At 46.1% G+C, this 23912-nt stretch overlaps 1 protein-coding gene across 2 annotated transcripts in view; it reads right to left on the bottom strand.

The window, feature by feature from the left end:
- LOC8029092 (diacylglycerol O-acyltransferase 1) overlaps positions 1 to 23912 on the bottom strand; it is a 154413-nt gene that overhangs the window by 61615 nt on the left and 68886 nt on the right. Inside the window, exons 1-6 of one of the 2 annotated variants that reach the window (XM_040502188.2) lie at positions 7410 to 7666; positions 7250 to 7337; positions 1601 to 1641; positions 1461 to 1546; positions 224 to 276; positions 66 to 168 (exon numbers count right to left, since the gene is read on the bottom strand). In XM_040502188.2, the coding sequence (XP_040358122.1) occupies positions 66 to 168; positions 224 to 276; positions 1461 to 1546; positions 1601 to 1641; positions 7250 to 7337; positions 7410 to 7483 (445 nt within the window). In that variant the 5' untranslated portion in view covers positions 7484 to 7666. Of the gene's footprint in view, positions 1 to 65; positions 169 to 223; positions 277 to 1460; positions 1547 to 1600; positions 1642 to 7249; positions 7338 to 7409; positions 7667 to 23912 lie in introns of those variants that run through there. The other variant, XM_029978203.4, reaches the window with a different exon arrangement.

Here is a 23912-nt window from a genome sequence, read left to right as displayed (position 1 = left end):
GTTGCACAAGTCCCTCTCTGGAGTTCCACGCGTGAGGTAACCGAATGGTATTGCACGGCACCTACCTGGGTTGCACTCATAGGTGAACACCACCACGGGAGGAAGAAGCAGGATAGAGGACAGGTTGAGGACCTGGATGTGCCTGGCAGTGCCCTCGGACAGCATACCCTGGAAAAAACCCATGTGGCAGCCGGTGCTGCCACTCTGCGAGGGACTTGCTTACCGTGGAGAGCAGCTTCTCGACACCAAGAGCGCAAAGGATGCACAGGTTGAGACCTGTAGGACAACCAGGCAACTTATATTTCTTGACAACTTTATATGCAAAATCTTTGCAAACAGAAAAATTGCAAAACATTCATTGCTCAAATATGTCGCCCACGGCAGGGAGTGAACGGACAAGTTTGACCCTGATTTCAACAATTAGTTTCCGCAAAAAATTTTAAAAAATGTTCCGTTTGGTTATTAGCAAAATATTAAGCCCGCTAACATACCGCAATCTACAATACCCTATTTTCGAGCGTACGACAATCCCGCTATGCGCAAAGAAATTTGGAAGGGTCCCAACCGCGACGTGTCCAATATTTGTAGCTTCTGCACATTTATTAAAAATCAGTCTAAACTCGGTTTGTACTTGGAAACCTAAAACATGTAGTACAGCAAGTGGCAAGATTGTCGTTGAAACGGTTCCTGAAAGTGCACTTGACCGGTGCCTTTAGCGTGCTATAGTACCGATGCACCGAAAGTGGCAACAAATCGCATCAGAAGTTGCGATTCCAGCAGTTTGTTGTGGAAGGCCTGCAAAAAGGACAATGCGAGCATCGTCCTAACTCATGGCTTCTGGGTTTTTCATGGATTGTCCAATCAAAGAGCGACCTAGAGCAGAACGGGCGTTTGCTGCATCCCCATCCGCCACCATTGAGGCCGTTGCAACACGAGCGCGACGTCGTCCGACGGAAATCAAGTGTCGAAAGTTTGCGGTGGGCGGTCAGAGACACGTTCCAGGCACCGCTCCGACGCAATGTGCGAGGGGACGCGACCAGAGGGGTAAAGAGGGGAGAATTCTAAGCGCCCACATCAATGGTCCCGAGGCCGAGAAAGAGAACAACGGAGAAGCAGAAAAAGAAAGGTTGGGGGCATTGAAACGCTCGACAGCTCCAACTTGTTCTAGCGTTTGTCAACTTTATTTCTTTTTTTACATTGTGCGATGCTTGTATTTTCTGCTAAGTAGCAAATAAAACTAAAACAATAAGTACAGATCTTGCAAGTGATGTTTTCCTGCTTCCTTGAATGGTTTAAAGCGTTGCCAGTGATCTGGGCCCACTGAAGCTGCCAATAAGACCACCAATGTTTGTGTCTATGTCTTGCCGTTTCAAAGCGGCCCCAATCCATGGGACCTTTCCCTCTAGATTATTGTATTGACTCTACGGCAACGGCGGAAACGGAAGGGCGGGCAAACCCACCTGCGAGGATGTAGAGGGGTGGCCAGACGCCCGGGTCCAGCAGCATGTAGCGCACCCATTTGCCGGGGTCCACCAGGATGCCGTACCTGCGTCGCCCAAGATCAGCGGCCGCCCCGGCAACCCCCCGGGGCTGCACTCACTTGAGCAGGTTCTCCAGCGCCACCCGGCCATTGGACAGCACCTGCGGTTGGCCAGACTCAATCTCGGATCTCAAGGAGCGGCACTCTTGGCAAACCACACCTAGGATTGCTTTTGCAAACATTCAAACGACTGCAAAAGTATGCTTAACATTGCACCCACAACCGCCCGTAGGGCGGAGAATTAGATGTGTATCTGTCATCTACAGATAATGCTGGCTGTTGGGCCGAAACCGGAGTATTAAGATTATGCGCATGTACAATGCACCTAAGCGCACAATGTACAGTCGAACCTTGATGTAACAAACATCTATGTAATAAAACCCCTGATGTAACAAAGTACATCAGGCATTTCATTGTGCAATGTAATTTAATGAAGTACATTGTGGTACATGCAAAAGAAAAGAAAAGCATTTGCAGGAAACACCCCCTGTGTAAAACAGCCGGCATGAGCCCACAGGAGACGTTATCTCTGGGGATGCAAGGTTTTTCAAACTGTTGTGATGAAGAGGAGAGACAAATATTTCATCTAGGCAATAATTAAAATCGACGAAGGAAAAGAAGTTTTCCATTAAATGAAAGTCGACGAAGAAAAAGATGTTATTCAGTAAATGATTGTTAGTCCAGCGGAGTGCGTGTGTTTGTTCCTTGTGCCTCTCTCTGTCTAGCATATTTCTTCCTTTGTTCAGCTGGCATATCCTAAAGTATGAATAACCAACCTGCTCAGCTTCAGGCAATCATCACGCAATCGTAACGAAGTACATACCTTTTCTAACCGCAAGTGTATGCACGCCATGTATTTCTTATCTCTATGTAATGAAGTCCCGTTCGCCGAAATTGTGATGTAAAAAAGTTTCACGAACAATTTGGCACTAACTTTTGGGTCCCAGAGGAGATTTTGGGAAGCAAACGCGCTGAAACGGGCCCCCGATAAAACGCAAAGGGTGAAACGGGCCGCCGATCTGGCCCAATGTAGAGTTCCGGAATAGGCTTTCTACGGGAGCCAGAGTTGCGCATCTGCTTTCCACGTGCCGCCGTGCCGCTATTAGCCGAGATCCGATCACGTGAGGAGCCGGATCAAGTGCCGTGCAAGAAAGTAGACGTTGCACGCGCCCCGGCGTACGTTCCCCTGCTTTTGAGCGCGCCTCGAATGCGCGGCACCGCTATTCGCCGAATTCAGTCATGTGAGGAGCAGGATCAACATGCTGTGCAGGAAAGACGGCGCTACGGGGATGAATGCGCAACTCTGGCTCCCGTAGAGAGCCTATATAGAAACTCTAGCCCAATGCTGCAGAGGGTGCCCTCTGGGGAGAAGTCGGCGAATCTGGCAAGTGTGGTGTAGTACAGAACAACCACTAGAGGACACTAGAGCTGCCACAGTTTCGTCCGTCGGCTTCGTTCGCGTTGCGCAGTTCGTTTCGAAGCCTAACTAAAAGCATGTGTTTCTCGTTGTCCTGGGCGATGGAGCTTTCAAGATGGAGCCTTCAAAATGGAGCCGTCCCTGCCAACGTCGACCTCGACGACTTTTTATACGCCGACTCCGTTGTCATTGCGACGAAGGAGGTGACCGACAAGGCGATAGCTAGCGATGTTCGTGGAAACTCGCAAGACGGGGACGATAGCGAGCCTGATGAGCAAGATACCAGCGATGGGCCCAGTAACCGTAAAGTGATGGACTCCATCGATGCCTTGAGGCGGTTCACGAGCACACAGCAAGACAAAGACGCGATGCAGGCCGTCTGGATATGCAAACTTCACATGATGCCAATAATAATGTCAAGAGTGGCTCAGAAAAAAGTGACAGACTACTTTCAACCGAAAAAGAGGCGTCCTCGGTGAGTTTTGTGCACCCAGGAAACATTTGCGGAAACTTTCTTTAACAGCCCCGAATTTCTATGTAGCGAAATTTCAGTCTAACGAAGTAAATTCAGAATTTTACCAACTTCGTCACATTGAGGTTTGACTGTACTACTTTCAAGGAATGTGGCTACATCTACAGCACTCGCTAGAAGATAGTTTCATTTTTTGGTAGTTTGGGCAAAAAGGTTCCTGTACCATATTTTCTACACTGTAGTCCGCACGTAGTCAGTTGGAGGGTCCTTGTAATGGTGTAGCTGAGTACAGGTAGAATCGCGAACAGCATGAGCGGGAATGCTGGAGCAGGTGACCTTCGATGCATGCTGCGCTACCTCGAAGCTGATAAAACAGCGTGGTGAACAGGGTCTGCACGTCAGAGCTCACACTCTCGCAGCCCCTCTCCACTTCACAGCTTCATTAGCCTCGAGGCATGTATCAAAGACTGAGCTAAGGCGTTCCCGCTCGTACTGTTCGCGATTGTACGGCTACTTTCTATTTTCATGTCGAGATTTACTGATGGCTGGATACCTGCCTTTTTGTACAGTGCAGGCATCGCGATACAAAGTGTAGAGAAAGATAATATGGTTACATAAAGGTCAAAGTCACAGTTAAATGCAATGACATCTACAATTGAGAACAAAACAAAAAAAAACAATAGGAAAGCAGAAAGCATGGCGTAAGGAGAAACATCAGGGGACACTAACAACCACGAAAGTTTGTTTTATTTTTTTTTTGCCAGGCGATTCATTATGGTGTCAGAAGGCTACCCAATCAATGTTTTACTAAAGCGATGCGTGTATTTTGAATAAAGTAAAAAAATGCAACTGCTCAGAACCAAAACTGGACTGGGGAGGAAGAAGAAATATAGAGGAGTACAGAGTTGGCAAAAGTCACGTGGCTGTGCAACTATTTTTTCTTTCAATCAAGGTATTTTCAGCTTTTTAGAAGCCACAAAAAATGGGTATCATATTGATTTTTTTTATTTTTAATACTGAGTGTGGTGCTTTCGATGATTCACGACTTTGACTATCTTTGGTGGTTGTGTCTAAACCATAGAAAACGGCACGTGACAACGGAGAAGAGAGCGAGCGCGACTCAAACCGGCCAGTTCTCGGTCGGCAGTTTTCGGGCGGAGAGAATACGAATTTCGAGCCGCCAATTCTGTTGTGGGTAGTTGTGCTCTCATATGTCACATATAAATAAAAACCTTGGCGAGCATAAATACCCTGCTAGTGTCCCTTTAAGGGTAGTGCAGAAACCAAACTTGAAATTAGAAATGTGGTTGGAACACTTGGAAGCATCTCAGTTTTAGAGAGTAAAACAATGAGATGTTTACAATTCTCTGTAATGCTGAATTAGACCGTAGCTCTTGAGGAGGAGGAGGAGGGTATGCCCCTCTTCTCCCTTCTCTCCCGCTCCCCTCCCATTTAGTGGGAAACTTTTGCTAAATGTAGCGGAAAAATTTCCCCGCTAATTTTAGCGGAAAAATTTCCCCGCTAAATTTAGCGGAAAAATTTACCCCGCTAAATTTAGCGAAAAAATTTCCCCACTAAATTTAGTGAAAAAATTTCCCTGCTCAATTTAGCGGAAAAATTTAGCAGGGAAATCTTCCTGCTAAATTTAGAGGGAAAACGTCCCATGATGCAACGCACGGTTACGCGGACGCCAAGGTCGCTCAACCCAGAAACGGGCGCCTAAGAGCTGCGCTCTAAAAAGCACATAGGTATAAATTATTTAATTCTGAAGCTTTTACCACGCAACTCTTAGGTGCCCGTTTCCGGGTTGAGCAGAGTCAACGTCAGCGTAACCGCGCGTTGCATTACGGGACATTTTCCCGCTAACTGTAGCGGGGATATTTTTCCACTAAATTTAGCAGGGAGGGTACGTCCTCAAGAGCTGACGTCTAGTTTTGTATTACAGATTTGTAAACGTCTTTCATATTTTATCTTGATTTTAGTGATCATGCATGTATACCTCTGAGGAATTGACACTAAAAATCACTTTAATTCTTCAAGGTGTTAAACAACAAAAAATAATTGCAGCCTATACGTTTTAAAGAATGGGCTTCGTACGACAGGTCGTGTTCCCCGGAAGACTGTAGGGGACTTGGTACCAAATTCAAAGACGTCCAACGTCAGAGTTGCGTTGAGAGGCCAGCGACACCTGGAGACCTACTTGTTCAAAGATGATTTGGCCAAGAGCCTGGAGAAGCTTTTTCAAGCAAACTACTTTTATTTTCAACGTATTTTTACTGAGAAATAAGGCAACATACTACAATTCTATTAAATAGCGAACAAAAGAAAATGGCTCTCCCACGACACAACTCAGTAAGGAAGTTTTAAAAAGCTTTCTGTAAAACATGCTTATATGTGTAGTTCATTCGTGGAAAATTAAAGGGGTCATGAAACACTTTTCTAACTTTTTCCCTGTTTAGATTTCCTCCCGAACTCATAAATCGCACATTCTACCTAACGGTTCAAGAAGACTGAAAGGGGGGAGTCCCGTCTTGCTCGGACTCTCGTTTCTGTACAAGGACACAGCCATTCTCCCCCTAGAAGATTAGCTCGTCGCTCAAAATTAAGACAAAAGTTGCTTTCTCAACCCCGTTCACCCCGAAGCTGACAGTGCTGTGGAAGCTACGTGCTGTTGGGCCAGCCACACTTTTGCCACGTGATCACGCTCTCTCGCGCATACCGACCCGCAGAGAATGAGGTTCAATGATGAAAGGGAGGCTCCTGATTGGTCCAGCAAGTGCGTAGCTTCAACCACAATGTCAGCTTAGGGGTGAAGGGAATAAGTGAGGTCCGGTGTCGTGCGACGTGCATTTGGACCCGGTGACACGCTTTGGGTTGTGGAAGTATCGCAGTGAAAAGGCAGAGAGCTTATGAAGGGAAGGAGGTACGAAATAGTCCACTGTGTTTTCAAATTTTTGTTCCAAAAGTAGGGCTTTTGACTTTCTACCTTTTTTGTATTTGCACACTGAACCATGTGCTATTAGTAAAATCCCAACCTAAATTGATTTATCCCAGCCCAAAATTCGTGTCATGGGCCTTTCAACTTTACAAAATAACAGACTGAAGCAGCAGTTAGTGGAGGCTAGCAGCTATTTTCTAGTATTACTAATGTCGCCTCTCCTAACAATATTGCCTCTTGTAACAATATTGTTTTTTTCTCTCTCTCTCTGTCTGTCTGTCTGTCTGTCTGTCTGTCTGTCTGTCTGTCTGTCTCTGTGTGTGTGTGTGTGTGTGTGTGTGTGTGTGTGTGTGTGTGTGTGTGTGTGTGTGTGTGTGTGTGCGTGCGTGCGTGCGTGCGTGCGTGCGTGCGTGCGTGCGTGCGTGCGTGCGTGCGTGCGTGCGCGCGTGCGCGCGTGCGTGCGTGCGTGCGTGCGTGCGTGCGCGCGTGCGTGCGTGCGTGTGCGTGCGTGCGTGTGAGTGCGAGTGCGTGCGTGCGTGCGTGCTTTTAGGGGCCCATTCGGCAAGTCTCATTTTAGCACGCTAAGAGGCTTTAACACGGCTCTCCGCACGGCGCGCGTGTCCGCCTTTGACACTTATCCCATATCGTGCAAAGTTTACCTAGAATCGGAGGCTTGGCGGCAAGCCGGCCGGGTCATCAGAGGCGTGCTCCTTGCCCCGTTGGCTTGGCACGTTACCAAAACCGTGCCCCAGACAAACGGAAAACATTCCGATGGAACGATTGCTCACTGTCGAAACTTGCGAACAACCGTGAAGGAAAACTACGCGGTGCACGCCCGCGCGCGCCAGTCAAACACGCGGCGCAACGGGTTGCCGGACTCACCAGCAGGATGATGCAGAAGTTGAGCAGGCCACGGTAGTTGGTCCATCCCCGCGTGCCGCTCAGCAGCGAGTCCCTCGGCTTGTGGATCCTGCAGCAGAGCGGAGAGTTGGCTCATACCGATGTGCAGAGGACAAGTTGAACGGAACAGTCGGGCCACAACCTGTCCGAGAAAGGAGACTTGAGCTTGGGCACGAGCTTCTCGTCCACGTCGTTTGTATCCCCGCACGACAACATGATCCGCGGCACGCTAGAGCCACTAGAGCAGCTACAACCACGAAACCCCTGCCCTACTACGCTGTTCGTTGCGGCAACGAGCGCAAAAAGTGAGAAAGTGCGCGAGGCCGACCGACCAGCTGACGAAATAAACCACCAGACAGGCCAAAGAATCTAACGACGGAGAAACGACGGCGAGGGAAAGAAGAGAGGGGGAAAAGAGGTACCAGGGGTGGCACTCCGTTTTGCGATGATGAACGCAGATGGCGCTGCTTACATGATATCAAAAGAGCGGGAACATCAAACTGCGCAAAAGGCAATCAAAATGTCGTCAGCTTTATGCTGTACTTTTCTCTTTTCAACTTGGACTAAAACTCCTGAGCTGCTCACTTGGAAAGCGTGCTGGGAAATTCGCGAGCCCAGTGCAACCTTGTACATATTACAAAAAAAAAAAAAAAAAAATTTGACATTCTTATTACTCTTGGACTTACTTGAAAGGAAACGTAATTGACCATTACTGGAAAAGTAACCATTACTTTTTAAATAACTTAATATTTTCAAAACAGCCTTTTTTCTGCCAGTTTGAAAACGGGCCTCTCGATTGATTGTTCCTGGACACTATAGTAAACACTGACTGATTGATTGTTTGATTCATTCATTCATTGATAACAAACTAGTCATCTTCTATATTGACCACTTTTGGTAGACCTTCCCCTTATCGGAGGCTTGGTTCGAAGGGACGGCGCCAGGATCTTCATAATGGGGGGGGGGGCAGTGGGGAGGCCAACCAAATTGGGGGGGGGGGGGGGGGGGGGGGTGCTCTGAGGTGCCGTCGCCCACGGGCTTATCGAGATAGCTTATGCGGTGTGCTCATTAAAAAGGGAAATGAGGAGACACGAGAAGGAAGAGGGGGGGGGGGGGGGGTTATCACAGCAGTGACCTCTGCCCCCTGTGCTCATGACTCACAACCAGGTTTTGCTTGCCTTTCTGAGACAGTACGGAATTACCTATGACCTCGACTCCCCTTCGTTCACGTCTCCGGTCTCCGCTGAAGATAAGCGCCACACAGCGGAATGCGGAGAGAAAAGCCAGCAGGTGTCACAAAAGGGAGCTGCTTTTTCTAAAGCGCTCGATAGCTTACTCGCCCGCGGTACGACTTCCAGTGGCTGGAAGTTAATAGAAAAAAAAATAATAAAAGGCAAGAACGGCTCTAAAGTCTGGACACTCGTTCCATTGGGTTTTCAAGCCGACATCGTAGGCAATTATTTGTGTACAAAGCTGCTTCATCATGGGGTGGCAGAAGAAATTTTAGGCGAGGCGCCCGCCACCCCTCACCTTCCCTTGGCGCCGTCCCTGTTGGTTCGAGGATTCCTTGGTAGAAAGGTTGTGGATACAAAAAACGCCATTAGGAGGAGGAGGAAGAGGAAATAGTAAGGGTTAGCGAGTGGTTTGAACTGCGCCTTGGGTGCATTGGAACGCAAGGAGTCAGTGGGCAACATAAAGAACGCGCGATGACGAGGCAGCCGAGTCCGCGCCTTCATTGCTTCGGGTCAGGGGAAAACAAAAGCACGACGTGCGCAAGGAGCAGACCAAATTGCACGCCATGCCGTATTACTTTCAAAAGTATTGTGATTACTGCCCAATGAAGGTAATAAAATCATTTCAGAATTACTCTGAAAAGCAATCGATTACAAGCAATTGGATTGCTTGTAATCAGTACAGTACAAGTCTGGCCCAGTGCTGTCTTTCGTGTCGTCGCAACTAGAGCCGGCCGCTGGCCCTCTGGCGGACGAACGAAGAACTGGAGGAGCGGGGACGGTGGCGGGGACGGTGGCAGAGACTTTCGGCCTTTCTGCTGCTGTTCTGGTCGGCGTGTTCCTGCATTACGCAGTATTCACGAAAAAGCGAGTGCTTTCCCTAGTGAAAAATAGACCAGGCCAAGGGCTGGTGTGACTTGATGTGACACCAGACTTTTTCACAGATGTGATTTGGGACATTTTAAGGGTCATTCCATGTCAAGCGACCTAGGCGTGACGTTCGACCATCGCCGATTCTTTCGTAAGAAATTACAGGGGTTTCTTAAAGGGACACTGACAGGGTATTTATGCCCGCCGATATTTTAGTTGTACGTGACATATGAGAGCTCAACTACCCAGAACAGAATTTGCGGCTCGAAATTCGGTTTCTTTCCGCCCGAAAACCGCCGATCAAGAACTGGCCGGTTCGAGTCCCGCTCACTCTCTTTTCCGCGGTCACGGGTCGTTTTCTAAGGTATCGATGCGACCACCAAATTTAATCAAAGTCGTGGGTCACTGAAGGCACACACTCAATATTAAAAATAGAAAAAAATATGAAACCCATTTTTTTGTGGCTTCTAAAAAGCTGTAAATACGTTGATTGAAAAAAAAAGTTCCACAGACAACCGGAAGCATTCTGTGCGTTCGTCGTTTCGTGTATCGTGGGACTCGCGGGGACGGCGATGGCAGCGGACGACGGGCGTGGGACCTCTATTTCAGAACTGTCGTTCGCGGTACCGGCGAATTCTGTTTACCGTTAAAAGAGAAATTTGGGACTGATAAAAAGAATTGGTATTCATCCCGTACGACACGCCCGGCCACCAAGCCGATTTGCACGAAGACGTCGCCGAGCCGTCGCTCCCTTCTCGTGGCTGAAGACAACGCTCGCGCAAACGTCAAGCACGACGTGTCTACTTCGAGTTGAATATGCACGCGTACGATTTCTTTACTAGGTGCGAATGTCCCCAAAGCGGGGTGCTTCCCGACTTCGACCCGGGAGTGCTTTTGCTAGAGAAAAATCGACAGCAAACTTTCCAACTTACAGTTTACCGGCTGAATTATTACTAAGGAAAGAGAGCCACCAGAAAAGAGATGCTCAGTAGCTCAGGGGGAAGGACGTCCGCTTCACGCGCGGTAGGACCAAGTTCGATCCCCCGTGAAACTTTTTTTTTTTTTTTTCAAACATTTTTTGATATTTACATATTTTTTTTCTTTTTTTTACAATCATCACTGAAGAAAAACAAAAAAATAACAAACAAATGTTGTGGACGATACTTCGCAGAATTGAATGGTATGGGATTCCCGTTTTGACACGTGCGAACTCAATGTAATCACTTTCCACAAAATGCAAGAAGCATATAAATCAGGTAGCGTCCGCTTTCCGAGGTGCCCGTAAACGTTCTACAGGAATTGCGGCCAGCCATTGGTCCCGATCCCGTTGATCTTTCGGAAACTCTGTCGCACAATGCCACTTTTTTTCGGATGCAGGACATGTGAGCCAGCTCTTCACGCAACATGTTGAGTGTATTCTTTTCCGAGCCGATCATGGAAATTCACCACGGGCACTCACTACTCATCTCCAACTCCTCAATGTACAAAACAACTCATCTTGGAGTACAGAACAACGAGCGGAACAAACATAACTGCAAAATAATCGCACGGCGAGCAGTTCCCGCACGCCGCATCGCACGCCGCATGTCGTGTCGTCTGCTACCGGAGAGGAGAGAAAAAAAAAAAAACGCACAGTCGGGTGTAGCCACGTGACTTCCGCCACTCACTCTCTTCTCTCCACTTCTCCGACCTCCGTCGGGTTTCGGTTTCGGTTTTGAGCAGTTGCGTCTTTTGGCTTTATTAAAAAAATACGCTACTCTGTTGCAAAATATTAATTGGGTAGTCCTCCGACACCATAATAAAGCGCCTGGCAAAAAATAAAAAAATTTTTTTGGGGGGTGTCAGTGTCCCTTTAAGGGGTATTCACACGAGGGAGAAATCACGGGGACCTCTCCACGGCACGCGCATCCCGCGCCGAAAACGTCAGGATTTGCTGTGGGCAAAAGCCTTGCGTTTTCATCTCGTGATGCGCGCGCGCCGGGGAGAAATCTCCGGGATTTCTCCCTCGTGTGAATACCCCTTAGTCACTTGCCTAAATATTTTTGTCCACAAATTTTTTTTTGGCCGCGCTAGCGCTGTTCGAAATTCCAGGAGAGGCGCGAAACTAGGCACAAGTAAAAAAATTGCCAAAAGTACAGATCTCTAGTTACCGCGTACCCCTCTGCGCCAGTTATCTCCTCTTCTAAGGCATCATATTCGACAGATGGCTCGATTTCTTGAGCTCACTGATGTCGGTTGGATCCGTGGCCAGCAGGGCGCCAATCTCGTTGATGATTTTTGTTGTGGTGGCTCGCGGGGTAGTCCTCTTTCGCTTCAGGCGGTCGACGCCCTGCTGGCTCGTAGTAGGCATGATCTGGCCGTTAATTCTCGGGTTTCGCCACCAAAAACTGTAATAATTACTAGCTTTCTTTGTTCTTTCGCGACCAGACCAAGCTCGACGGAAGTCGGGAAAGTGCACCAGCACACATCTTTTCGGCTTCGACCCACAGAGAAGACTTCTTTCTTTTCTTAAACTTCAACAAGAATTCGCGACTCCAGCGACCTATAGGGGGCGCCACCACCAAACAAACATGGCGGCTGAGTCCAGGTCGCGGCGGCCCGGCCGGGCCACCTGAATGGGTGGCGCATTCAATTTAACAGATTTTCTTTTGTTTAATGCCCAATTTTATGGGTATTTGAACTGAGACAATTAAGTGTAGCCGGTGCGCATAAACTTGCCGAGCACAGTTTTGTTTTGCCGGTGTTTTTTTGTTCTTTTCGTGTCAAACTTTCGTTTCGGAGATTTTGTTCAAAACCGAAACTATGGGCTCCGGAGAGACGGTAATATACTAATCAGTTTTGATCATCTAAGGAAAGCGGCGATGACTATAGAATTGTTCCACAGAGAGTAACTTTTCAGCTAACTCGCATGCCTCGACCATGCGACTTATCTGTCCGCGAAATCGAGCTTTTGTACGTATCCGCGTTTAAGAAACAGCTCCAGTCGTCTGCACGGCCAACAACACAGGCTGCAGGAAAATTACGAAAATTAAGCAACCGCTTCTTGAGCCAAGGACCATGTTAACCCGCCGGCGCCCCACTAAGCAGCTGATACTCGTATTTCAATTCAGGTTTTAGTAGCAGTCGAGAAGTCATTTTGACGAGCGGGTTATGTAATACATTATGTACTATGGGGGGCGGGGGTTCCCACTAAAGCGATATTAGTATATCCTTCGGGTTGAAATATGAGCTTAGTTGACTAGCTATTAGGTGAGCTGCTGAATAAAAGTATATTTCACAGACGGAGACATACTACTTAAACTTAGGCAAATGGTTCTATAGCCGGCAGCACGGAGACAAACTGAAGAGAGCCTTCATTGAAGATCCACGCAGAACCTCTCTGCATTTAACTTTGCTTCGAATACTGAACGGAGAAATTTAGTATTTTTTTGTGGCCGGTCCACTTGACCAATGTAGACGTATATTGCTGCTGGCTTCGATGTCCTCGTAATATAAATATTGGAGGCGCGATAGGTCAAAATGCCGTGACAACATCTAACGTTGCGAGACTTGTCTCCCACCTTTTGAAAACAGACAATTTCCCTCATTCATCATTTGCAGCGAGCAAGTTTTCCTGAATCAAGTAAATGCGAAATCAGCCCAGCTCCTTCAGTGTGGTCCAGAGGCTTTTTCGGCGAAAAGCAGCCAAGATGAATAGCCAACGCACCGACCGGCGTGGGTGGCTCAAACTTGAAGCTAACCGAACACAACCAAACTCAAGAAAAGCAGCTATCGAACCTTCCCATTCACTTGACTGCAACATTGATGTTCCCTCCAGTATCAGTTACCAAGCAGTCGTCACTTTGAATGTGATTCGAGAGAAAAGTTTTTCCGTGATTCCTCCCCATCCAAGAAATCGAAAGCACGTGACCGTGCGCTGTGGAGTAAACGGGCTTTCAAACACGTAATAGAAGAAAACAATCTACTGAGGCTTCACCACACTAATGATCACTCAGGCGAACTTAAGAAATATTCGGACCTTCGTCAAATTACATTGTTCGCCACCGCGCCGACAACACGTCTCCGCGAAAGCCACCAGAGACGCGGAGGGGCGCGGAGCGACCTGGACCGGCTGGTTCCCGGTTTTCCCGCTTGGCGGCGTCTGTTTTGCTGGAGTCGCGAATACTGGCAGAAAGGGAAAGGGAAATCTCCAAAGAGGCGAGCGCCCCAAACTGCTCAAGGCCGCCTGGGAAAGTGCTGGGGACGAGGGGACACTTCTTGAGCACAAAGGAGCCTGCCGCGGGGCCTCCGGCGACCACCAAGACGGGAGGAAACGAGGCACCACGTCGGGGGACGGGGCGGCACACAAACTAGTAGAAAACACGCCCGCGGACGGGGGGAAAAGTCAACAAAAAACAACACTGGTGTCACATCAAACTGTGTGGTGTGCACACCAGGCTGCCTGGTGGGCACTGAGCCCGTGTGGTGTGACACCAGACTCTCTTGGTGTGCCCACCCGCCTGGTGTGCGGGTACACCAGCACTTCTGGTGGGCACACAAGGCTGGTGTGCTCGATATAGCAGCACTGCTGGTGGGCACACCAGGATGGAGTGCTCGATACACCAGCATTGGTGGTGGACAAACCAGATCTTCTGGTGTCATACCAGGATTCCGTGATGTCGCACCAGAATTGCCTGGTGTATTTTTCATAAGGATTAAAATAGCGTTTGTTGTAGTTAGTTTTGCAACAGCGTTGCACGAAGGGACCGGGATGTCTCATTTCATTAGGGGCTTTTAGTAGATCGCATACGCTGCGGATTTCGGGTCCTGCGGTGGGAATCACAATCTTTGCTCAACATGAGCGCAAACCTCCTACGTAGTGAAATTAAGAAATTTAGTTTTGTCAACACTGATCTCCATTTTCCATTCTCGACACCATGCTTGAATATCAGACAAGTCATTTTGCAAAAGGGTACAGTCGGTTACACTCATTACTTCTCTATAAATCACGCGCCCGTCCGCGTATAATCTAATAGTGAAGTTCAGAAGATCTGGCAGGTCATTTATGTAAATTAAAAACAACAACGGACCCAGCACGGTTCCCTGCGGAACTCCCGATTTAACAAGTTTCTGGGACGAACAGACGTTGTCGATAGCAACTTTATGTGTTCGGTTTGAAAGGAAGTTTTCAATCCAATATAACGGACGTTTCTGCTTGGTGTGCTTTTCGACGGCGATGTGGGGCTTTGTCGAAAGCTTTTCAAAATCAATGAAGATAGCCTGAGTTTTATATTTTTATGTAGATTATGGTGAATGTCCGTTAAAAATGAAAAGGAAAAGTTGAGATTTACAGGAGTATGACGCCGGAAACCGTGCTGGTTGGTCAAGAGTGTATTGTTTACACATAAATAATTAATTACATTGGAATAAATGACATTTTCCATCAATTTACTTACTACAGGGCTTAAAGATCTGGGTCTGAAATTTGTAGGAACTTCTTTTGCACCATCTTTAAAAATCGGAACAACCATAGTAAATTTCCAGTCAGCCAGAACAACAGCAGAATCAAGGGATTTTTGAAATATGCGAGATAGGAGCACACTAGATATGTCACTTGTAATCTTGAGCAACATTAGGTCAAGACCGGGAGCCGAGTTAGATGGTAAATTTGATATTAAGTTTGAAATTCCGTCATTTGTTGTAATGATCTGATCCATTTGGGTGGTTATGAGATATTCTGGGCCGTGAAGGGGTAATGGAAATAGTTAATCAGCAAAAACTGCACTCAAGAAAGTACAAAACCGCTCACAAGTCACGGTTGTCGGTAAACTTTTTCAAGAAGCGTCCGGCAAGCTAACCGAGTCATTTTGCCTGGTTTTGATTTATAGCGGACCAAGACTTGTGGAGGTTTGGTTTCATTATATTACAAAGATCATAATTAAAAAATTTATCTTTCGCATTTTTTATTTCATAATTGCAGGTTGAATAACACTCTTTATTTTTACCATCAAACAGCAATCTGAGACGCTTTTGCGGCACGAAAAAGCATATTCTTTTTATTGGCCAACCTTTTCAAACGTGTTCAAAACTACGTACGGGTTTGAAATGACATGTGAAAGATTAGTTTTAAAAGAAATTTGTCACGCAACTCAAAAAATTTGCACTTAAACAAAATCCAGTTTTTATTCAGAGACCTACAGTCGAATTCCTCTAAAAACCAAGCTTAAAATAGCGATAAATGTTGGTTAAAAACGTCAAGGTTCGACCTAGAATAACTAAATATTGTTTTGTGCCTCACGTTGTTGCTCACATGATGGTATGGAAAATTCAACATTAATAAATATGTGATCACTTAATGGTTGCATATACACATTATTTGCAACTGTACCGGATTTTGAAATAAGAAAAAGGTCAAGCATGGCTGCGCCACGACTTGCTTTGTTAACAATTTGAGAAAGTGAAAAAGAGTATATAACGTCAACCAAATCACGAGATTGTTTTGGAAGGTTCTGCCACGCTAAAAATGAAATTTTATCAGACAAAATAGGCGACTTAAATTCAGGGTAGTTAAAATCTGGAATACATTTTAGCGCTCAAAAAACAGGGACAAAGAGGCGAGAAACAGACAGCACAGTGCGCTACTACTAACAACTGATTTTATTACGTGAAACGACACTTTTATACCATCTGAGTTTCTGATTTTGCTCCATCACTAGCCAACTAGCCCAGCAATCGACTCTACTGATAGTTAAAATCACCAGAAATAATAGTACATCATTTGGTTATAAAATAATAAGCGAATCCAGAAAATCATGCAGTAGCGGCGCAAAATCCAAAACCCTTGGGGGCTTATAACGAGCAATTACAATAATAAACATGGTAAGCATTTTTATTCTAACCACAACGGCTTCAAAGCTTGGAAGAGTACCAGAACGATCAGTGTGGTATGTCGTTTTGACTGCTACGAGCACACCTTCTCCCTTTCGGCCTGCTCTATCATTACGAAAATTATTTTTGTTCTGCGCTGCTAAGGTTTACAAACTTGGACAAAGAAGGACGACACTTACACACCAAAGGCGCACAAGTAAGTGTCGTGTAAGTGTTGTCGTCTTTTGTCCAGGTTTGTAAACCTTAGCAGCGCAGAACAAAAATAACGAAAAACAAACTAGCCGAAAACCAAGCTTTGTTGAACTTCACTACGAAAAATAAAGTGCGATGGGTGTATGGTTAGTTCCGAGTTAGAGAGATAAGCAGTGAGCCAAGTTTCTGTTAAAATGATATTGTCGGCTGAGCATGAATGCACTGCCGAAAGAGGGTCGTCCTGGTTTGAATAAACGCTTCTGGTGTTGGCAACGAAAAAAAAAATAAACTTGAGTCGGGGCGAGAGCAGCTTTCGGGGGAGGAGGAATGCGGTTGATGACCGCGGGATTGCTATGCAGGGAGTGCTTTCATCGAGTTAGATTGCCTATCGTAAATGTACTTTAGGCCATTATCATCTTGTCATGACGACGCTCTCCTTCTTGCCCCTTGGAGTTTGCAAACGAACGTGACAGGTTTCTTGCGTTACAGACATCGATTGAATAATAATCACTTAACCGAAAACTAGTTCCCTTTAGTTTAAACGCTTTGGACAGGATCAGCTCTTCTTCTTTTACAAGTTTAATTTTACAATAATGGGCCTCGAAGACGGCCGATTTTCTCGAAAAGAACCAAGCCGGTGAGCACGCTCGATAGCAGGAAGGGAAATAACGACGCCAAGCATTTCGTTGCAAAAAGGAATCAGGCTTTCTTTCCTCAGCTTTTGCCCATGTTTCACCGCGAACGTCAAGGAGGTTGAAAAACAGAAGGTTGTTACGTCTAGATTGGTTTTCTAGGTTTTCGCATTTCTGAATCAGACGTTTAAGATCTGCACTGGCTCTCTCTTTCATTGTGGAAATTGAAGCGGCTTCAGCTTTTATCACTTTTAAGCAGAGACGTCTCGGTCAATAGCGTTCGTTTGTGTCCTCAAGCCCCCAAGAACTTTGTCAGTTTCTTTTTGTTTCTCTTGTATAAATATTATCCAATTTAAAATTGCTGCCTGACCCGCAGAAAGGCTGTTTAATGAGGAGAGAATATAAGAAAGCGGGGAGTTGTCTTCAGAAATTACAGTATCGGGGCCGGGATTAGTTTCAATATCCCCAGGCAGTAGAAGCGAGTTTGCTACAAAATCAGCAATATATGACATTCTCGCGGCACAATGAGATACGCCTCACAAAAATCAAACGAGACATCCATGATTTTGGAAAACATTCTCTACGCATGCGCAGCCCCGCGCAGACGCAGGTTCAAAAGTGTGGAGTATGAAAACACGCGATTACATGTTCGAGCAAAATAAGCAACGGCCGCCTCTCGAGAAGGGAAGACAGGTTGCGGTGAGAAGCCACCCGCTCTGCTTTCTTATAGGGAGCCGAGCAGCTTTTCATCTTGTAGACAGCCGACACAAGAAGCGCAACTCGCCACTCGTCCAATATCTACACTGTCATCGGCAAGAGACGGCACCCGACATTCTGCAATCAGCTGACGGTGACAACTGGGAGGTTATACATGATGATTGAAAACCTGAGACTAGTTTGAAAAATGAAAAATGAAAGTAGAAAGAAAAACGGACAGACAACGTCTCAAACTCAGCTAAAAACTTTATCGCCTCGACGTCTCTACGCCCCGGACGCCGAACGTCGCCACTACCTCTACGGCTGATCCTTGAACTACAAACAATACACCGGAATGACAATACACCAAACCGCAACCAATACATAAAAAAAAAAAAAAAACGTTATACAAACAGAAACCCAAGGTCGTCACCACCGCACCCGGAAGGACTTCGACGCGGACAATGTAACACCAGCACTTGGAAACACAAAAAGACCGTCTCTAACTCAGCCCCCCTTTCCCCTGTACTGAACCGTGGACTACACACAGTCGCCAACAATGCGCCCCTTTACGATCTTGAGCCCAACAATGCAAACAACTGCGAAGCATCTTCCTCCCCTTTTACGTTCACCCTACACTAGGTGTTTACAGTCGAAGAAACTTTTTTGACTCACTTCCACTCTGCAGTGACGCTTGGCTAATGCAATTTCCTGATGTTCTTATGCGAACAGTTCTCGCACAACACGTCTCATCTCCTCACGCTCTTTGTGTACGATTTCTGTCTCCGACCAGTTTGCTGTACATGCATTACACTCCTCGAGATGCCTTGCTAGTTCAGAGTTTGAAGCGTTAATGCGCACATTCCGTTTATGTTCTGTCAACCTATCGGTAATGCATCTTGCAGTCTGACCAACATATTTAAAGCCGCACTCCAAAGGAATTTCATACACTACTCCACTGACACATGGGACAGATCTGTCGCGATGCATTTTTTTACATTCTTTTTGTCCTGCCTCAAAAGGAGTCAGTTTAGCTAATTTGAAATCACATGTGAAAACGGTGTTAACCCCAAATCTCTCTGCACATCCCTTCAAGTTATGCGAAATGGCGTGAAAATATGAAATGGCAGCCCGTCGGTTCTTGACACTTCGCCTATCTTGCTTATCTTCGATCTGTAAAGCAAGCTGCCGTTTCATGAAGGACTCTTGATAGTCATGGATGAAGAAAGAATAAACAATTAAAACAGGGACAACACAACCACATCTTTCAACTAGCAACAGACGAGTAAACTTTCAACAGCGAGCAGCCGACTATACCCAGTAGGAGTAGGGGAGAGAAGTGGAGAGAAGGAAAGATAAAACACGCGAAGTGCAAGTCAGGGTGGTAGGGTTATCTCAGATTTTAAAAATTCAACCTCAGTTTTCGTCAGCAGGAGGGAAGGGTTAGACACGTTATTTTTTGCTGTGGTCATGGCGAATGATTCTATGATTTCCCTGCCGAATCTACTGTCATGCCCCCCAAGGATTTTTGTGTCATCAAAGAGGGGATGACAAAGCAAACACGAACGGGCATGTATGACTATGGGATGATAAGAATCTGGAGAGGCCTTAGAAACTTCGTTGTGATGTTCGCGGAGTCTGTGATTGGTGCATCTGCCGGTCTGTCCTATGTATTGATGGCCACAGCTCAATGGGATGGAGTAAACTTTCTTCTCTTTGCATGGAATGAATTTCTTTTCGTGTTTGACAGTGCAGCCAATCGGAATCCGGTTGTTGTTCACTTGTTGACAGAGTTGTTTAAGACGCATGCGGCACGAGAAGACAACATTCGTGTCGAACTTTGAGGCAATGGATTTTATCCGGTGGGCTGAATTGTGAACGTAAGGAATGACGGCGAATCGGGCTTTCTTTTTTGTGGCTGGTGACTGGCGATCAGGCCCGCGAATCATGCTTTCCATTACAGATCGGAGAAGGTCGACGGGAAACCCTGCCCTGACAAGCCTCATGTGCTGCAATTTGAAGCTATCTTCTGAAAGATGACAGCAAGACTTCGTGAAGGATGAAGAAAACAACGATTTGATGATACCGTGTTTTACCGACTTCGAATGGGCGCTAGAAAACGGTAGGACAGGTTTGGAAGACCTTTGTTGAAAGGCCCAGCAGAGTCCAGTGTCACTGACATGAAGCCGCAAATCTAGGTACTGAAGACCTTCATTCGATGGTTCTTCCTTCGTGAATGTAAGGCCTGACGAACAAGCGGAAAAAACAGCTGTAATGCTATCTGGAGAAGTTCGAGCAGGATGAATGATTAGGTAATCGTCTACAAATCTGAAAACATTGATAGCCGGCACTCCCCAGCCTTCCTTATTGTCTTTTTAAAGACTGCTCCATGTAATGAATGCATGACCTTTGTAGAGCGTTCTGGGTCAGAGACCGTCACTACCCCTGCCTTCACAATCTTAGAATGACAACTCCGGTTCGATAGGACGGGTTTGGTGCCTGTTTCCCATATTCCCAACACAGCCCACTGCCCACATGAATGCGTAAATTAAAAAATTCAATGACATTCTCCTCCGGCTTTTCCACAGTGAAACGCAGCTCTGGGGCCGCTGAACTTATTACATTTTGTACAATATCCGCAAGGTTATCTTGAAAAGTGCACACAATTATATCGTCTACATATCTTCGGACAAAACCTACATCTGGGGGCAACTCTCTCATCTTCTCAACCACAACTCTGTCTAGGGTGTTGAGGTAAAACTCGACCAAAAGTGGCGCGACCGACGATCCTATACAGACACCCTCCTGCTGTACGTACATCCGTTCATCATACTCAATAATTGTTGACTGCAGGTATCGGTCCAGAACTATGAGAAAACCATCTACCGACACTCCCGACTCTGACTGAAATTTCACTAGGAGTGCGGCTTTAAATATGTTGGTCAGACTGCAAGATGCATTAACCATAGGTTGAAAGAACATAAACGGAATGTGCGGATTAACGCTTCAAACTTTGAACTAGCGAGGCATCTCCAGGAATGTAATGCATGTACGGCAAACTGGTCGGAGACAGAAATCGCAAACAAAGAGCGTGAGGAGATGAGACGTGTTGTGCGAGAACTGTTCGCATAAGAACATCAGGAAATTGCATTAGCTAAGCGTCGCTGCATATTGGAAGTGAGTCAAAAAAGTTTCTTCGACTGTAAAGATCTAGTGTAGGGTGAACGTAAAAGGGGAGGAGGATGCTTCGCAGTTGTTTGCATTGTTGGGTTCGGGATCGTAATGGGGGGCATTGCTGGCGACTGTGTGTGGTTCATGGTTCAGTACAGGGGAAAAGGCGGTAGGTTAGAGACAAGAGTCAAAGTACAGGCTAGCTGGTGGAAGTCAACCATTTTGTCGTTTACCCTGAGACTGGCGTTTTTTTTTTTTTGAAGAACAGAAGTACTTCTGCTCTTTAAAAAAAACCCCAGTCTCAAGGTTAGAGACGGTCTTTTTGTGTTTCCAAGTGCTGGTGCTACATTGTCCGCGTCGAAGTCCTTCCGGGTGCGGTGGTGACGACCTTGTGTTTCTGCAACAGGGTACTGCGGTGGGCTAGTTGGTTCATACTTAGTGTTTGAACAGCGCAAAGACGACAGGAAGATAGAAGAGAAGAGGACAGGACGAGCGCTGTTTGTATAACGATTTTTTTTTGTGTGTATTGGTTGCGGTTCGGTGTATTGTCATTCCGGTGTATTGTTTGTTCTGTAATCAACCGTTGTGGTGGTGGCGACGTTCGACGTCCGGGGGAGGTGTATATAAGACGTAGAGGCAATAAAGTTTTCCCCTGAGTTTGAGACGTTGTCTGTCCCTTTTTCTTTCTACTTCACGATTTTCCGTTTTTCAAACCACAGTCTCAGGTTTTCAATCATCATGTATAATTTAGGCCAGCTCGCCTGCACTTTAACCGTTTTTGAACTGGGAGGCGTGCTTGGAAGTGTGACGTCAGCAAACGACAGCGCTGGCGCCTTCAAAAGCGACCGTCCCAAGGTACCTGACGGTACTGGGCCACTGGCCTAGAAACACTTCCTTTGATTTCCTGTTTCTCAATGCTCTGACTAATGCACCTGATGGCAGTCCGGCGTTGTGCCGGTGCGGAACATAATCGCCTGCTTTTCATCTTGTAGGTAAGACAGCGTTAACTACGTAAAGATGTCGGGCGTTGCATTCTGCCAGACTGCCAGTTTGCCTGCTTACTGTACGTGCGTTTCTTTTCTTGTCTTTGGTATAATGTCTGGGTCTACTGAATGTTTGGCATGCCATAAAACGTTGACAAAAGATACCCTTTGTATCTAGTGAGCCGAATGCAAGAATTGCTACCATGTAGGGAAATGTTCCGCTACGACCAAAACATTGTTTAAAAACATGACTGGTGAAGTTTGGAAATCCTGGTATTGTGCCACATGCAACACACGAACTAGGCAATTGAACAGTCTGTCAAAGCGATTGAGGGTGACCTGATGGCTCAGGATTCCCAAAATTTTAACTCGGCATCTATCATGACTAGGATGTCACAGATACAAAAAGTTGACTCACGTGTTGGGAACGATTGAAAGTGTGAAAAAATCGCTTAGTGCACAGTCGAGCAAAGGCGATGCCATGATGCAGAAAATCGAGAACCAGACTAGTGGAAAGAATGGAAAAGAGCTTGAATGAGCTTAGCACCAAATATGATAAGGTTCTCTCGATGCTAAAAACGCACGAAAACACATTGAAGGAGGTGACAAAGAAAACGGAAGACCTAGAAACGAGGCTAGAGCAAAATACCTATGAGATGATCGAGCTGAGAAATGCACTAAGCGAGGCGGAAATGTACTCTCGTGGAAAAAATATTGGGATTTAGGGAATAAAGCAGCAACGACAAGAAGGTGTAATGAAGATTGGTCAGGATCTTGCATCAAAGCTTTAACTTCAGGTTCCCGCTCCCGAACAGATCCAGGCCATGCACAGGCTAAAGGCCAGAGAAGGAAAAATCTTTCAGACACTGTTTAGGTTCACGGAGAGAGCGAGCAGGGACTTGTGGACAGGGCAACACTCAGGACTGAAGGAGTATTCATTAACGAAAACTAAACTAGAGCTCTTCGGGGGCTGTTTTGGGATACAAAGAATGTGGCCGAAGAAAAGTCGTACAAATTATTTTAGGTGCGCAATGGTAAGATATTTGTAAGGCAAAAAGAAGGAGCTTCTACTATTCGAATTGATAATGCAAGAGGTTTGAACGAAATTCGTTGAAATGGAAAGCTCATTTCATTAATTCCAAGATTCGGATGTTTATACACAACGTACAACAGTAGAGAATAAAAGTAATGGCCTTAACACTGCTACATATTAATATTAGAAGTCTGCAAAAACACTGGGATCAATTGAACGTATATCTGTTAGACAGGTTGAGTAGACTGGATGTTCTAATATTAACTGAAATAAATGTCGATGAAGCTGCCTGTCAAGGATTCAAATTAAATAATTTCAGTCCACACTACTTGTGCCGCTGAAAACGTAGACGTGGGGGTGTGTTGACGATTGTCCGGGACAACTGGGTCTCAAAGCGCGTGGAGGCCACATTTATTACTGCAGAAGTGGTAACAGTGTCAATATACCGGCAAAACGAGTCGTTTACAGTGTGTGCTATGCACATACCGCCCACCAGTAGCATAGTTCTCTTTTGCGACGAATTGAGTTTTTTTTTCTTCAAAATAATAATAATAATAATAATGAACTGTTACCTAATTTTAGCGGGTGATTTCAACATTAACATAAAAATCTGTCTAGGTGTGGGTCACCTCAATACCTAGATATTTTAGCTGAGTTTGGGTTGGATAATACTATTAACGACTACACAAGAGAAGAATGCCTAGTAGATAATATTACACGGAGTAGTATTCATCATATTATAGTATGAGTAAGTAAATTGAGAACACTATCTGGCAGGATTAAGCAAAAAGTTGCAGATCACTACTTTGTAATTGCAACCATAACCTCCTCTATACTGACAAAGCCTGGCAGATCGCCACGAGACGCGGACGCCGGAAGTGAAAAGGTAGAGCGGCAGACAACAGGCATGTTAGGGGCGCCCCGCTGCGGCGAGACGCCGAAACACACTTGTCCCGAGCGATGGAATGT

The sequence above is a fragment of the Ixodes scapularis genome, unplaced genomic scaffold (genome assembly GCF_016920785.2).
Source record: "Ixodes scapularis isolate PalLabHiFi unplaced genomic scaffold, ASM1692078v2 PGA_scaffold2__306_contigs__length_199485367, whole genome shotgun sequence".
In the NCBI taxonomy this organism is placed as follows: domain Eukaryota; kingdom Metazoa; phylum Arthropoda; class Arachnida; order Ixodida; family Ixodidae; genus Ixodes; species Ixodes scapularis.
This window is presented reverse-complemented; position numbering and strand designations above follow the sequence as displayed.